Source organism: Crinia signifera, chromosome 4 (assembly GCF_055691185.1).
Source record: "Crinia signifera chromosome 4, ASM5569118v1, whole genome shotgun sequence".
NCBI classification, from domain to species: Eukaryota; Metazoa; Chordata; class Amphibia; order Anura; family Myobatrachidae; genus Crinia; species Crinia signifera.
This window is the reverse complement of record NC_139220.1, coordinates 301,887,305-301,899,735: the sequence shown is the minus strand read 5'-3', so window position 1 is coordinate 301,899,735 and position 12,431 is coordinate 301,887,305. Positions and strand designations below refer to the sequence as shown.

The following is a 12,431-nucleotide window of genomic DNA, read 5'->3' as shown; positions in this document are numbered from 1 at the left end:
AGTGTATTTCTGGATACAAATACACCTATTTTTTACAAATTTCCTTTAGTAAATTTCCCCCTGTAGATCTATCCACCGGAACCACTTATATGGTCACTAGCTCTTCCCTTCCTTCAGCCAAGGACTAACCTTATAAACTACATCTCCCCTGCAAAAAAAACCTCCTGTAAAACTAATCCTTTACTCTTAATCCCTGGTCTTGATACATCAGTTGCCTTTATGTTGGTGTTGTAGGCACATGTAATTCTGTGCTTACCTATTGTTATTGGCTTGAGCCGTGTACATCACCGTCGGATTTGCTGTAGCTATTGATCTTCAGTAAAGCAAGGTCCGCCCCCACCTCCCCCCCCAGCACAAAACCCCCCCAAAGACTTGACCTTTAATGATCCACTGTGGTGGCGGATGGACACATTAGGTGACCTGTCTTCTTATTCCTAGATAATGGAAGGCACTACTGTACAGATGTGTCTGTTTACACAGCTGATCATTAATGCGGCAGTACAGTAACAGCAGTACAGTAACTACCTATTGTATTGACTCATTCCTGTGGCACCAGGGCAGAATGAATGCGAATAGTAGAAAGCGTGTTCGTTGAAAGTAATACTGTTGGAAGAAAGCATTGGAAGAGCTCTAAATCTATATTGCCTTTAAAATAAGTTACTTTTCAGTATCATGTTCCTTTAAGTGCACTGACAAAGCTTCAAGTCATAGTTAGAACCTACAATTCCATAGGCATTTGTAGAGGTTCCAACCCTGAATTCTTAAAATTGCACCCTATGATGCTCACCTATCCAGTGTCCCCTATTCCAAGCGTTTATTGATAAATGGAAGTACTCGCGCATTAAGGATAGCCCCCTGGCTGCTTAGCCTAACGTTATCTGGACCATGCACCAGCAACGCCGCCTTGCCACCACCTCCATCGCCGCCACCATCATGCCTTATACCGCTGTTGCTATTTTTTGCAAAAAGAAAGCAGTTTAAGAGGCAGATAATAAAAAAAAAAAAAAAGGGCCATGCGAGGGTTACGCGGTGCACCGATACAATCGGGACCAAAAAAAAAAAACGTGAAAAACCCATGTCAAACTTTTGGCTGTCGATCTTCCCAACATTGACCTAATGCTTTTGTCGACCTTTTGACCCTGCCTGTGTGGACCAAAGGCCTGTCAACCTTCAGTGGTCGACAAAATGTATGTCGACCTTCATTTGGTCGACTCAATGACCCCATACCCGATAGAAAAGGACTACCTGTCAGGCAGCTCTGATGTGAAATACAATTTTTGCTTTATAAATAAATACACATAAATAAAAGCATTAAGCAGCCACAGACACCTCTTTGGGGGCATCTGCCTGACATCCTAAGTCATTCATAAAACCTGCATGTCTCCACCCGCCCCTTATCCCCCCCCCCCGCAGGTTGGAGGATGGGTGAGAGCATTCTGTTCTCAGGAAGATGTTATCAATGAACAGTGGTTTGTCACCTAGGTAACAAGACCAAAGGTAGTCGTGGAAACTGTGTGAATGAGGCATGGCTAGTTGCCATGGAAACCCTCTGAATGGGGATAGACCTAGCGCCGCTGTCACATCTCCCCCTCCCAAAAAAAATATTATCATAAATCCATAATTTAAGAATCTGATGCTGGGATATTAATAGTATATGTGGAAGCGAGTGTCCTCCAGCAGGAGAGCTGTGAATACAACGCTAGTATATCCTACAGCGGAATCAGGGCGAATGCATTCGAGTATTTACGGTAGTGGACACCGGGAAATAGCGTCGATAATCCACCGAAATGATCCTTAATAAATATGAATGGACAGAGTTACAGATCATCAGTTGCTGGCATCATACATGTCGGGGATTTCTCGTGGAATCTCAATGATTTCCTGCTCTGTGCTCAGTCAGTGATCGGGAATTTGCTAAACTAGTGGGATAGTTGGCTAAGGCTAAAGGGGTCGGGGGGGATTTATCAAAACTTGGAGAGCGATAAAGTACCATACAATCAGCTCCTAGCTGCCATTGTCCAGCCCTGTATTTGAGAAAAAGGTGCTAGTGTAGTTTCACGGCGCCCGTTACGTAGTCAGCGTAGCGTCACTGTCAAAATCAGCGTAGTGTTCCCGCGGCCAGCGTAGGCAGCGTCCCTGTTAGTATCAGCGTTGTGTTCCCACCCGTTGGCAGCCAGCATAGTCAGCGTTCCTGTCAGAATCAGCGTTCCTGTCAGAATCAGTGAAGTGTTCCTGCCCGTTCGCGGCCAGCCGGAGCTTACGTAGTTAGCGTAATCCGTCAGCGCTTATTACATTGTGTGGGAACCATTGACCATTTGAACCTGCCTGACATGTCCGGTGTGAACGTGTTCCTGAAACTCCCCGCCAGCCCGAAGTGTGGCGAGCGTAGCCTACGCTGACTACGCTAGGCAGCCGCTGGGCTACGCTGACAGCGTAGCGTAGCCTGCCGCCGTGATAATACACAAGTACCGGAAAAAAATGAGTTATGAGCCGCTTTGAGGTCTGTGTACTATGCCCTGGAAAGAGATAGGTTGAACAGAGATATAGGGGTCTGTGCACCAAGACTTGGAGAGAGATAGAGCAACAATCAAGCAGCTCCTAGCTGCCATTTTTATAACACAGTCTGTGGCAGTTTGGAGATGATTGGCTGCTCACTTTGGGGGTTATTCTGGTTGATTCGCAAGTCCACCAAACACCAACTTGCAAATGGTTGGCTGGCGCCGCCCAATCGCAAGCGTGATTCGCACACAGGGCATGTGAATGGATGTTACACAGTAACATCCATTCACAGGCCAGGGGGAACCGCCCACATCTTTCGATGCTCACCAACCATCGTAAGATGTGGAATGTACACGCATATGTAAGGTTGCTCTGAGCGTCCAGTGATGTCAGCTGCCCGCCCCCCCGCTCATGTGTCCCTATTTATCCATTACCAGATCACTAGTCTGCCCTGGTGGTGGCAGCAAGGTCCCCACAGGGTCTCATACAGATGTGTCCTCCTATATCATTGCTGCAGTCACGTCCTCTCAGCACTCCAGGTCACGTGAGACTCTACCAGCGTTGGGCATCATTTTTAGCTGAAGATCTTAGTTATGATGATGCGACTAAGACGCACCAGGAGACTGTGCTGATTCATTTGATATGAAACACTTGTATATCTGTGTGCGGCTGTGTCTTTGCACCTGAATACAAAGTGCTACATATCAATCGCCATGGCTTTTTTTATGCCAAGTTCCAGAACAGAATACGGACTCAGTCGCACCATGTATCCAGGTGCCTCAGGTCATATTCACCGGGACAGTCTCATGGTGCATCCCAGTCTCATCGTACCCGGACTTCCTCAGCAGCCACATCATAACGCGAATAGACAGCTTTGCCTATGAGCCTGGCGACCTTCTGGTCACAACGCTCCTATTGCTGGAAACATAAATCCAAGACCTTGCGCTTGGTCTACCTAGGCACGTGCCAATGACCATCTTATGATATTGTTCAGCGATTGCTATTCCCTGGGACCAAGTCTTCTATTTGAATAGTTGATAAATGTGCATATTATTCATGAATTCCATTTGATTTGCTCAATATCCTCAGTTCAATTCATTTTTCCCATTGTTCCCATTGTTCCTAATTTCCCATTGTAGTGCTGATGCTATCTGTCACTATGTGCCCGTTGCAGACCGGATCACAATCGATCAGTTTGCCCTCTCGCTGCCAGAGTAAAATCTCACCCATTTGCATGGCTGCCAAGAGGGGGAAATCCGTTCGCAATCATTTACCATCTAATGGATTTCCCCACCACTCCACCCCCGCATAAGTCTGGCTCTAGGCAGATCGGGCCCTGATGTCAGCGGCCCTCCCTCCCAACGGCCGGGCCTGCCTGTGTTTTTTTTCGTGGCACTCCCAGAAAACGCTGGGATGCCACCCAGAAGCGCCGGCTGGCTGTAAATGGGCCAGCGTACGGTCTGCGTTCACAGCCCTTAATGGGATCTGATTTGGCCCCTAATATCATGTTTTAGGTTTCATAAATTGTTGAGAACGGTGGTATTATCGGACTTGATTAAGATCCTGAAGGACCGGTGGCATGAGATGCAAAGGCCCATGGCCAGTACTTAATGCAGGACCCATATGTGCAGTAGGGGTTCTACATTGTCGGATGCGCTACGGCTGAAGACGTTAAGAAATCCAATGCGGCATTGGAACACCTATGCATATAAGGGGCAAATACTTAAAGCAGATGCCTTCAGCTGCATTACCATATCTGAACAACATTGCTGCTGCCATGTAAGACTGCACTCTCCAATACAGTAGATACTGTAGGAACACAGCATACCCCCCAACTTTCCTGATTATAGCGTGACAGTCCTACAATTTGGAGACTGTCCCGCTGTCCCTTCCGCAGGTGGCAATGTTCCAGGGACGGGAGGGCAGTTGGGGGGACCCGGAGATCATCACTTATCGCGCAATGCGTCTCTTCAGTGCAGGAAGGGAGATCAGGAGGGAGCCGTGGGCTACCCAGCTGCTATGGGAGTGCCAGGCACGCCCCCATAAATGACATAAACAGGGGTTGTGGTGCTAGACCATGCCCCATACATGAGGCCAAGCCCACTCTCACTGTAGCTTTGCCCCTTTTTTCGGGCCGAGCGTTCCTTCCTTTCAGCAGGTCCCAATTAGACACAGTCTGAAGTTGGGAAGTATGATACAGTATTAATATTAATCTAGGCTGTATCAAATATTTAAATTATATAAATAAGTGGTCAGGAAACAGTTAAACATACTACAACAAATAAATACACAAACATACAGCATTTTCTAAGTTTACATTATCCCACCTCATGGTAAGGCTCCTGTCTCTTCTTTCTAATAGCTGCTCTCTGGTCCAGTGCACTAATTGAGAGGACTCAGTTCCACACACACAGCAAACTTGGTAGAAGAAGCTGCTACCACTGGGCATGTGCAACAGCTCCGCTCAGTTCCTTAAACTACATTATGTGGCGGCAGCTCTTGTAATTGTATTATATACCATTGCTAACATTTCAGCCATTTGTCAAGAGGAGAGGAGTATCTGAGCAAACCCCCCCCCCCCCTGCATTTACCTATGCTCATCCAGGTCTACCCCACTAGTTACTGCAAAGACTCACCGTACTGCACTACACCCACCTTTCATATTTAAGTTGCATTTTGGGGTATATGAATTAGTGCCCCCAGCAAGAGCTAGTACAGAAATGCTGTCATCTACATCCATTACAGTCACTAAGAATGCTGCTAATTAGATATACACCTACACGCAGCGCACTGGTTAAACATTGTAATTTGTTTTCAGTAGCTAGGGTTATAACCTTTGTGTGGAGAGATTCCCGGAAAGTGGCCTGCCCCTTTTGCAGGTTTTTAACTTTTGCTTCAATTCTATTCTTGATTTTGCACACCATAATGGCACTTACACGTTACGTCACACACCATAATGGCCATTACACATTATGCCACACACCGTGGTGCCCGTTACACATTATGCCACACACTGTGGTGCCCATTAAACATTATGCCACACACTGTGGTGCCCATTAAACATTATGCCACACTTCGTGATGCCCATTACACATTATGCCACACACCATGATGCCAATTACATATTATGCCACACAACCTGATGCCCATTACACATTATGCCCCACACCATGATGCCCATTACACATTATGCCACACACCAAATGCTATTACTTTTATGCCACATAAGTGCTGCTTACCTACAGGGGGGCTGGACAATATAAAAAGGGGGAATCCCAGGGGGCTGTTTAATATAAAGAGGGAACCTCTGGGATGCTGTACTGTATATAGAGGGGGAACCTCAGGGATGCTGTACAGTATAAAAAGGGAACCTCAAAGAGGCTGTACAGTATAAAGAGGGGGAACCCCATGGAGGATGTACAGTATAAAGAGGGTAACCTCTGGCAGACTGTACAGTATAAAGAGGGGAAACCTCAGGGGGGCTGTACAGTATAAAAAGGGGGAATCACAGGGGGGCTTTACAATATAAAGAGGGATCCTCAGGGAGGCTGTACAGTATAAAGAGGGGGAACCTCAGGGATGCTGTACAGTATAAAGAGGGGGAACCTCAGGGAGGCTGTACAGTATAAAGAGGGAACCTCGGGGAGGCTGTACAGTATAAAGAGGGAACCTCAGGGAGGCTGTACAGTATAAAGAGGGAAGCTCAGGGAGGCTGTACAGTATAAAGCGGGAACCTCAGGGAGGCTGTACAGTATAAAGAGGGAACCTCAGGGAGGCTGTACAGTATAAAGAGGGAACCTCAGGGAGGCCATACAGTATACAGAGGGAACTTCAGGGAGGCTGTACAGTATAAAGAGGGGGACCTCAGCGTAAGAATGACCAATATAAGGGTGCCATTAGGGCAGACATATTAGTTTCTCCTTCCTGCAGCAATCCTTCCGCAGCCAGCGGGGCAAACATTGGTGACAGCCATTAGTTCCCAGTGACCATCCCTATCCCAGTGGGACACCCCAAACATAGAATCTTAAAAGTTGCGGCCAGACCTCTGAAATGTCATCCCCAGTTACTGCTCACTTTCTGTCCCACTGACCTACTAACTGCTCATTAATAAATCAGAAATAGCCAAGGGGGGAAGGTCATTGTCTGCAGTTGCCAGATTTTGTTCTATATGTAATATCTGGTGAGTTTTATAATGATACTGAAAATTCTGTCACTGCACCATAACGATGCTGAGTACTTTCATACTGCACCATAACGATGCTGAGTAAAGGGGATTTTCCCTAAGACATTAAATTGTATTTCATTGAGCAGCCTGTAGTCATTGCTGTATAAGACGGAGAAGCTTCCCCGAACTGATCTATGTTCCCGGAGGGTGTGTGTGCTGACTCATCCCATCCCTGCACAGAAGCCACAGCTAAATGTCTCTGACCCTTCCCTCATTTTTGTTAATCATCCTAATACTACATAACCCTTTATGTTCTAACACACGGTTACAGAATAACGTGATATTATAGCTCAGTTACTTATATTTATTTACAGGAAATAAGACCCAGGGTTACTGTAATATTACTTACATGTAATAATAGATGTTATGGGTAATAAGACCCTCAGCAGCTAAGAAACATATTACATGGTGATATGACTTTAGGAAACTGTATTACTGTAATAAGATGTTACAGGGGTAATAAGACGCTCAGTAGCTGGGTTACTGTAATAAGATGTTACAGGGGTAATAAGACGCTCAGGAGCTGGGTTACTGTAATACGATGTTACAGGGGTAATAAGACGCTCAGGAGCCAGGTTACTGTAATACGATGTTACATGGGTAATAAGACGCTCAGGAGCTGGGTTACTGTAATACGATGTTACAGGGGTAATAAGACACTCAGGAGCTGGGTTACTGTAATACGATGTTACAGGGGTAATAAGACACTCAGGAGCTGGGTTACTGTAATAAGATGTTACAGGGGTAATAAGACGCTCAGGAGCTGGGTTACCGTAATAAGATGTTACAGGAGCTGGGTTACTGTAATAAGATGTTACAGGGGTAATAAGACGCTCAGGAGCTGGGTTACTGTAATTAGATGTTACAGGGGTAATAAGACGCTCAGGAGCTGGGTTACTGTAATAAGATGTTACAGGGGTAATAAGACGCTCAGGAGCCGGGTTACTGTAATAAGATGTTACAGGGGTAATAAGACGCTCAGGAGCCAGGTTACTGTAATAAGATGTTACAGGGGTAATAAGACGCTCAGGAGCCGGGTTACTGTAATAAGATGTTACAGGGGTAATAAGACGCTCAGGAGCTTGGTTACTGTAATAAGATGGTACAGGGGTAATAAGACGCTCAGGAGCTGGGTTACTGTAATAAGATGTTACAGGGGTAATAAGACGCTCAGGAGCCGGGTTACTGTAATAAGACGTTACAGGGGTAATAAGACGCTCAGGAGCCGGGTTACTGTAATAAGACGTTACAGGGGTAATAAGACGCTCAGGAGCCGGGTTACTGTAATAAGACGTTACAGGGGTAATAAGACGCTCAGGAGCCGGGTTACTGTAATAAGATGTTACAGGGGTAATAAGACGCTCAGGAGCCGGGTTACTGTAATAAGATGTTACAGGGGTAATAAGACGCTCAGGAGCTTGGTTACTGTAATAAGATGGTACAGGGGTAATAAGACGCTCAGGAGCTGGGTTACTGTAATAAGATGTTACAGGGGTAATAAGACGCTCAGGAGCCGGGTTACTGTAATAAGACGTTACAGGGGTAATAAGACGCTCAGGAGCCGGGTTACTGTAATAAGACGTTACAGGGGTAATAAGACGCTCAGGAGCCGGGTTACTGTAATAAGACGTTACAGGGGTAATAAGACGCTCAGGAGCCGGGTTACTGTAATAAGACGTTACAGGGGTAATAAGACGCTCAGGAGCCGGGTTACTGTAATAAGACGTTACAGGGGTAATAAGACGTTTAGGAGCTGGGTTACTGTAATAAGATGTTACAGGGGTAATAAGACGCTCAGGAGCTGGGTTACTGTAATAAGATGTTACAGGGGTAATAAGACGCTCAGGAGCTGGGTTACTGTAATAAGACGTTACAGGGGTAATAAGACGTTTAGGAGCTGGGTTACTGTAATAAGATGTTACAGGGGTAATAAGACGCTCAGGAGCTGGGTTACTGTAATAAGATGTTACAGGGGTAATAAGACGCTCAGGAGCTGGGTTACTGTAATACGATGTTACAGGGGTAATAAGACGCTCAGGAGCTGGGTTACTGTAATAAGATGGTACAGGGGTAATAAGACGCTCAGGAGCTGGGTTACTGTAATAAGATGTTACAGGGGTAATAAGACGCTCAGGAGCTGGGTTACTGTAATAAGATGTTACAGGGGTAATAAGACGCTCAGGAGATGGGTTACTGTAATAAGATGTTACAGGGGTAATAAGACGCTCAGGAGCTGGGTTACTGTAATAAGATGTTACAGGGGTAATAAGACGCTCAGGAGCTGGGTTACTGTAATAAGATGTTACAGGGGTAATAAGACGCTCAGGAGCTTGGTTACTGTAATAAGATGGTACAGGGGTAATAAGACGCTCAGGAGCTGGGTTACTGTAATAAGATGTTACAGGGGTAATAAGACGCTCAGGAGCTGGGTTACTGTAATAAGATGTTACAGGGGTAATAAGACGCTCAGGAGCTGGTTACTGTAATACGATGTTACAGGGGTAATAAGACGCTCAGGAGCTGGGTTACTGTAATAAGATGTTACAGGGGTAATAAGATGCTCAGGAGCTGGTTACTGTAATACAATATTACAGGGGTACTAAGACGCTAAGGAGCCGGGTTACTGTAATGAGATGTTACAGGGGTAATAAAACGCTCAGGAGCTGGGTTACTGTAATAAGATGTTACAGGGGTAATAAGACGCTCAGGAGCCGGGTTACTGTAATAAGATGTTACAGGGGTAATAAGATGCTCAGGAGCCGGGTTACTGTAATAAGATGTTACAGGGGTAATAAGACGCTCAGGAGCTGGGTTACTGTAATAAGATGTTACAGGGGTAATAAGACTCTCAGGAGCTGGGTTACCGTAATAAGATGTTACAGGGGTAATAAGACGCTCAGGAGCTGGGTTACCGTAATAAGATGTTACAGGGGTAATAAGACGCTCAGGAGCTGGGTTACTGTAATACGGTGTTACAGGGGTAATAAGACGCTCAGGAGCTGGGTTACTGTAATAAGATGTTACAGGGGTAATAAGAAGCTCAGGAGCTGGGTTACTGTAATAAGATGTTACAGGGGTAATAAGACGCTCAGAAGCCGGGTTACTGTAATAAGATGTTACAGGGGTAATAAGACGCTCAGGAGCCGGGTTACTGTAATAAGATGTTACAGGGGTAATACGACGCTCAGGAGCTGGGTTACTGTAATAAGATGTTACAGGGGTAATAAGACGCTCAGGAGCTGGGTTACTGTAATAAGATGTTACAGGGGTAATAAGACGCTCAGGAGCCGGGTTACTGTAATAAGACGTTACAGGGGTAATAAGACGCTCAGGAGCCGGGTTACTGTAATAAGACGTTACAGGGGTAATAAGACGTTTAGGAGCTGGGTTACTGTAATAAGATGTTACAGGGGTAATAAGACGCTCAGGAGCTGGGTTACTGTAATAAGATGTTACAGGGGTAATAAGACGCTCAGGAGCTGGGTTACTGTAATAAGATGTTACAGGGGTAATAAGACGCTCAGGAGCTGGGTTACTGTAATAAGATGTTACAGGGGTAATAAGACGCTCAGGAGCTGGGTTACTGTAATACGATGTTACAGGGGTAATAAGACGCTCAGGAGCTGGGTTACTGTAATAAGATGGTACAGGGGTAATAAGACGCTCAGGAGCTGGGTTACTGTAATAAGATGTTACAGGGGTAATAAGACGCTCAGGAGCTGGGTTACTGTAATAAGATGTTACAGGGGTAATAAGACGCTCAGGAGCTGGGTTACTGTAATAAGATGTTACAGGGGTAATAAGACGCTCAGGAGCTGGGTTACTGTAATAAGATGTTACAGGGGTAATAAGACGCTCAGGAGCTGGGTTACTGTAATAAGATGTTACAGGGGTAATAAGACGCTCAGGAGCTTGGTTACTGTAATAAGATGGTACAGGGGTAATAAGACGCTCAGGAGCTGGGTTACTGTAATAAGATGTTACAGGGGTAATAAGACGCTCAGGAGCTGGGTTACTGTAATAAGATGTTACAGGGGTAATAAGACGCTCAGGAGCTGGGTTACTGTAATACGATGTTACAGGGGTAATAAGATGCTCAGGAGCTGGGTTACTGTAATAAGATGTTACAGGGATAATAAGATGCTCAGGAGCCGGGTTACTGTAATAAGGTGTTACAGGGGTAATAAGACGCTCAGGAGCCGGGTTACTGTAATAAGATGTTACAGGGGTAATAAAGCAGTCAATACTTTATTTGGTACTTCCTCATCTCTGCAGCCACCGCTTACGCCAGTTACGTTAGCCACTACGTGAATCGCGATTGTCCCCTTGTGGGCTAGCTTCACTCATCGCGATTCAGGGTTGGCGGCTCGCTCCACTCTACTTCGCTCATCACAACTTTACTAAAGGTAATTGATGATGGCATGGACACAGGAGGGTGGCGTGGACCCTGAAAACAACCCTCGCAGCTCGCCGTACGCTACATAAGTTCTGGCTGCAAAGATGAGGAAGTACCCTTTAATTACATTTAGAAAAGTATAATGCATTTTTGGACTTTGTTAAAGTTATTCATTAAAATAGTGTATCGTTGTTTCTATGTTACTTTATGAAACATGGTCTGTCTAATATTTATAGTGGGTAATTATTTGGTCACATGGTGTAAGTAGATGAAACGCTATATCTATAGTATGAAAAACCACCTTTTTGGGAAAAAAAAAGTGAAAAAATGATGTCGACCTTATTCATGTCGACCATAAGTTTGTGTGGACCCTTTGTTAACGTCGACATTGCGACTCTTGACCATTTCCTGGTGACCGCATACATTATATAATATGATGCAAACAGATAGATAAATATATGTTTTCCACACCTGCGTGTCCTGTGGGTGTTACTTACCTGTATAAGAAACCATCTCATGTGCTTGTATTGGCTATGCTGTAAATAATTAATAATTGTCTGTGTCTTCCTCCCTTCCTATCTCCAGGATTGTGGCATCCACTGGGCCAGAGTTTGATCTGAGGACCCTTCGGGCCGTGCGTGTTTTGCGACCCCTAAAACTGGTGTCTGGAATCCCAAGTACGTGTGAACTCCATATTGCGTGTTAGAAATGTCCGCTGTGAGCAGTTTTGCATCCTCAGTGTTTTTTTGCTTTTTTATTGTCCTTGTCAGCTGTGAAGTTTCCGCGATTGCCCACGAGGTGCTCTACACGAACCTGGGCGGATCTTATAGATGGCTGTAATGGGGTTTTCTGTATTAGGCTGGTCACACTGAATGTTAGGAAAGAACTCCCTTTAAGATTGAGTTTCTCCATCGCTCAGTGCATATGGCCGATTTCAGTTCTGCTTGGAGTTGCCAGGTAGAAGCCTCTAGGTAGGATATAGGTCCTTATTCTGGTTGACTCGCAAGGCTGTGAATTTCGCAGCCTTGCGAAATAAACCCCAATACGATCGCGCAGGGCGACCAACTGATTTACAATAACCCCCATAATCCTTTGTCACCGGGACCAGAACAGAATCTCATCATTGTCCTGTTATCATTATTGTAAGCTTTTTGTACCACCAAGGCCAGTCTAATCAGAGGCCAATTTTCTGCCATTTATACAGTATTGTGGGGCTGGGGGAACTTACGTTTAACTACGTACTAAGTACTGTACTTGGTGGAGGCACATTTACAGGTTTCTGTCTCTTGGACGCTGTTGGCTTTTGCTAAT

At 45.4% G+C, this 12,431-nt stretch overlaps 1 protein-coding gene across 14 annotated transcripts in view; it reads left to right on the top strand.

Moving 5' to 3' along the window:
• CACNA1A (calcium voltage-gated channel subunit alpha1 A) overlaps positions 1 to 12,431 on the top strand; it is a 243,911-nt gene that overhangs the window by 79,842 nt on the left and 151,638 nt on the right. For all 14 annotated transcript variants that reach the window (XR_014473620.1, XR_014473621.1, XM_083185296.1 and 11 more), the window contains exon 4: positions 11,706 to 11,797. Coding sequence is in view for 12 of the 14 variants with exons in the window: in XM_083185296.1 (XP_083041422.1) it covers positions 11,706 to 11,797 (92 nt within the window). In the remaining 2 variants the exon portion in view is untranslated. The remainder of the gene's footprint in view (positions 1 to 11,705; positions 11,798 to 12,431) is intronic.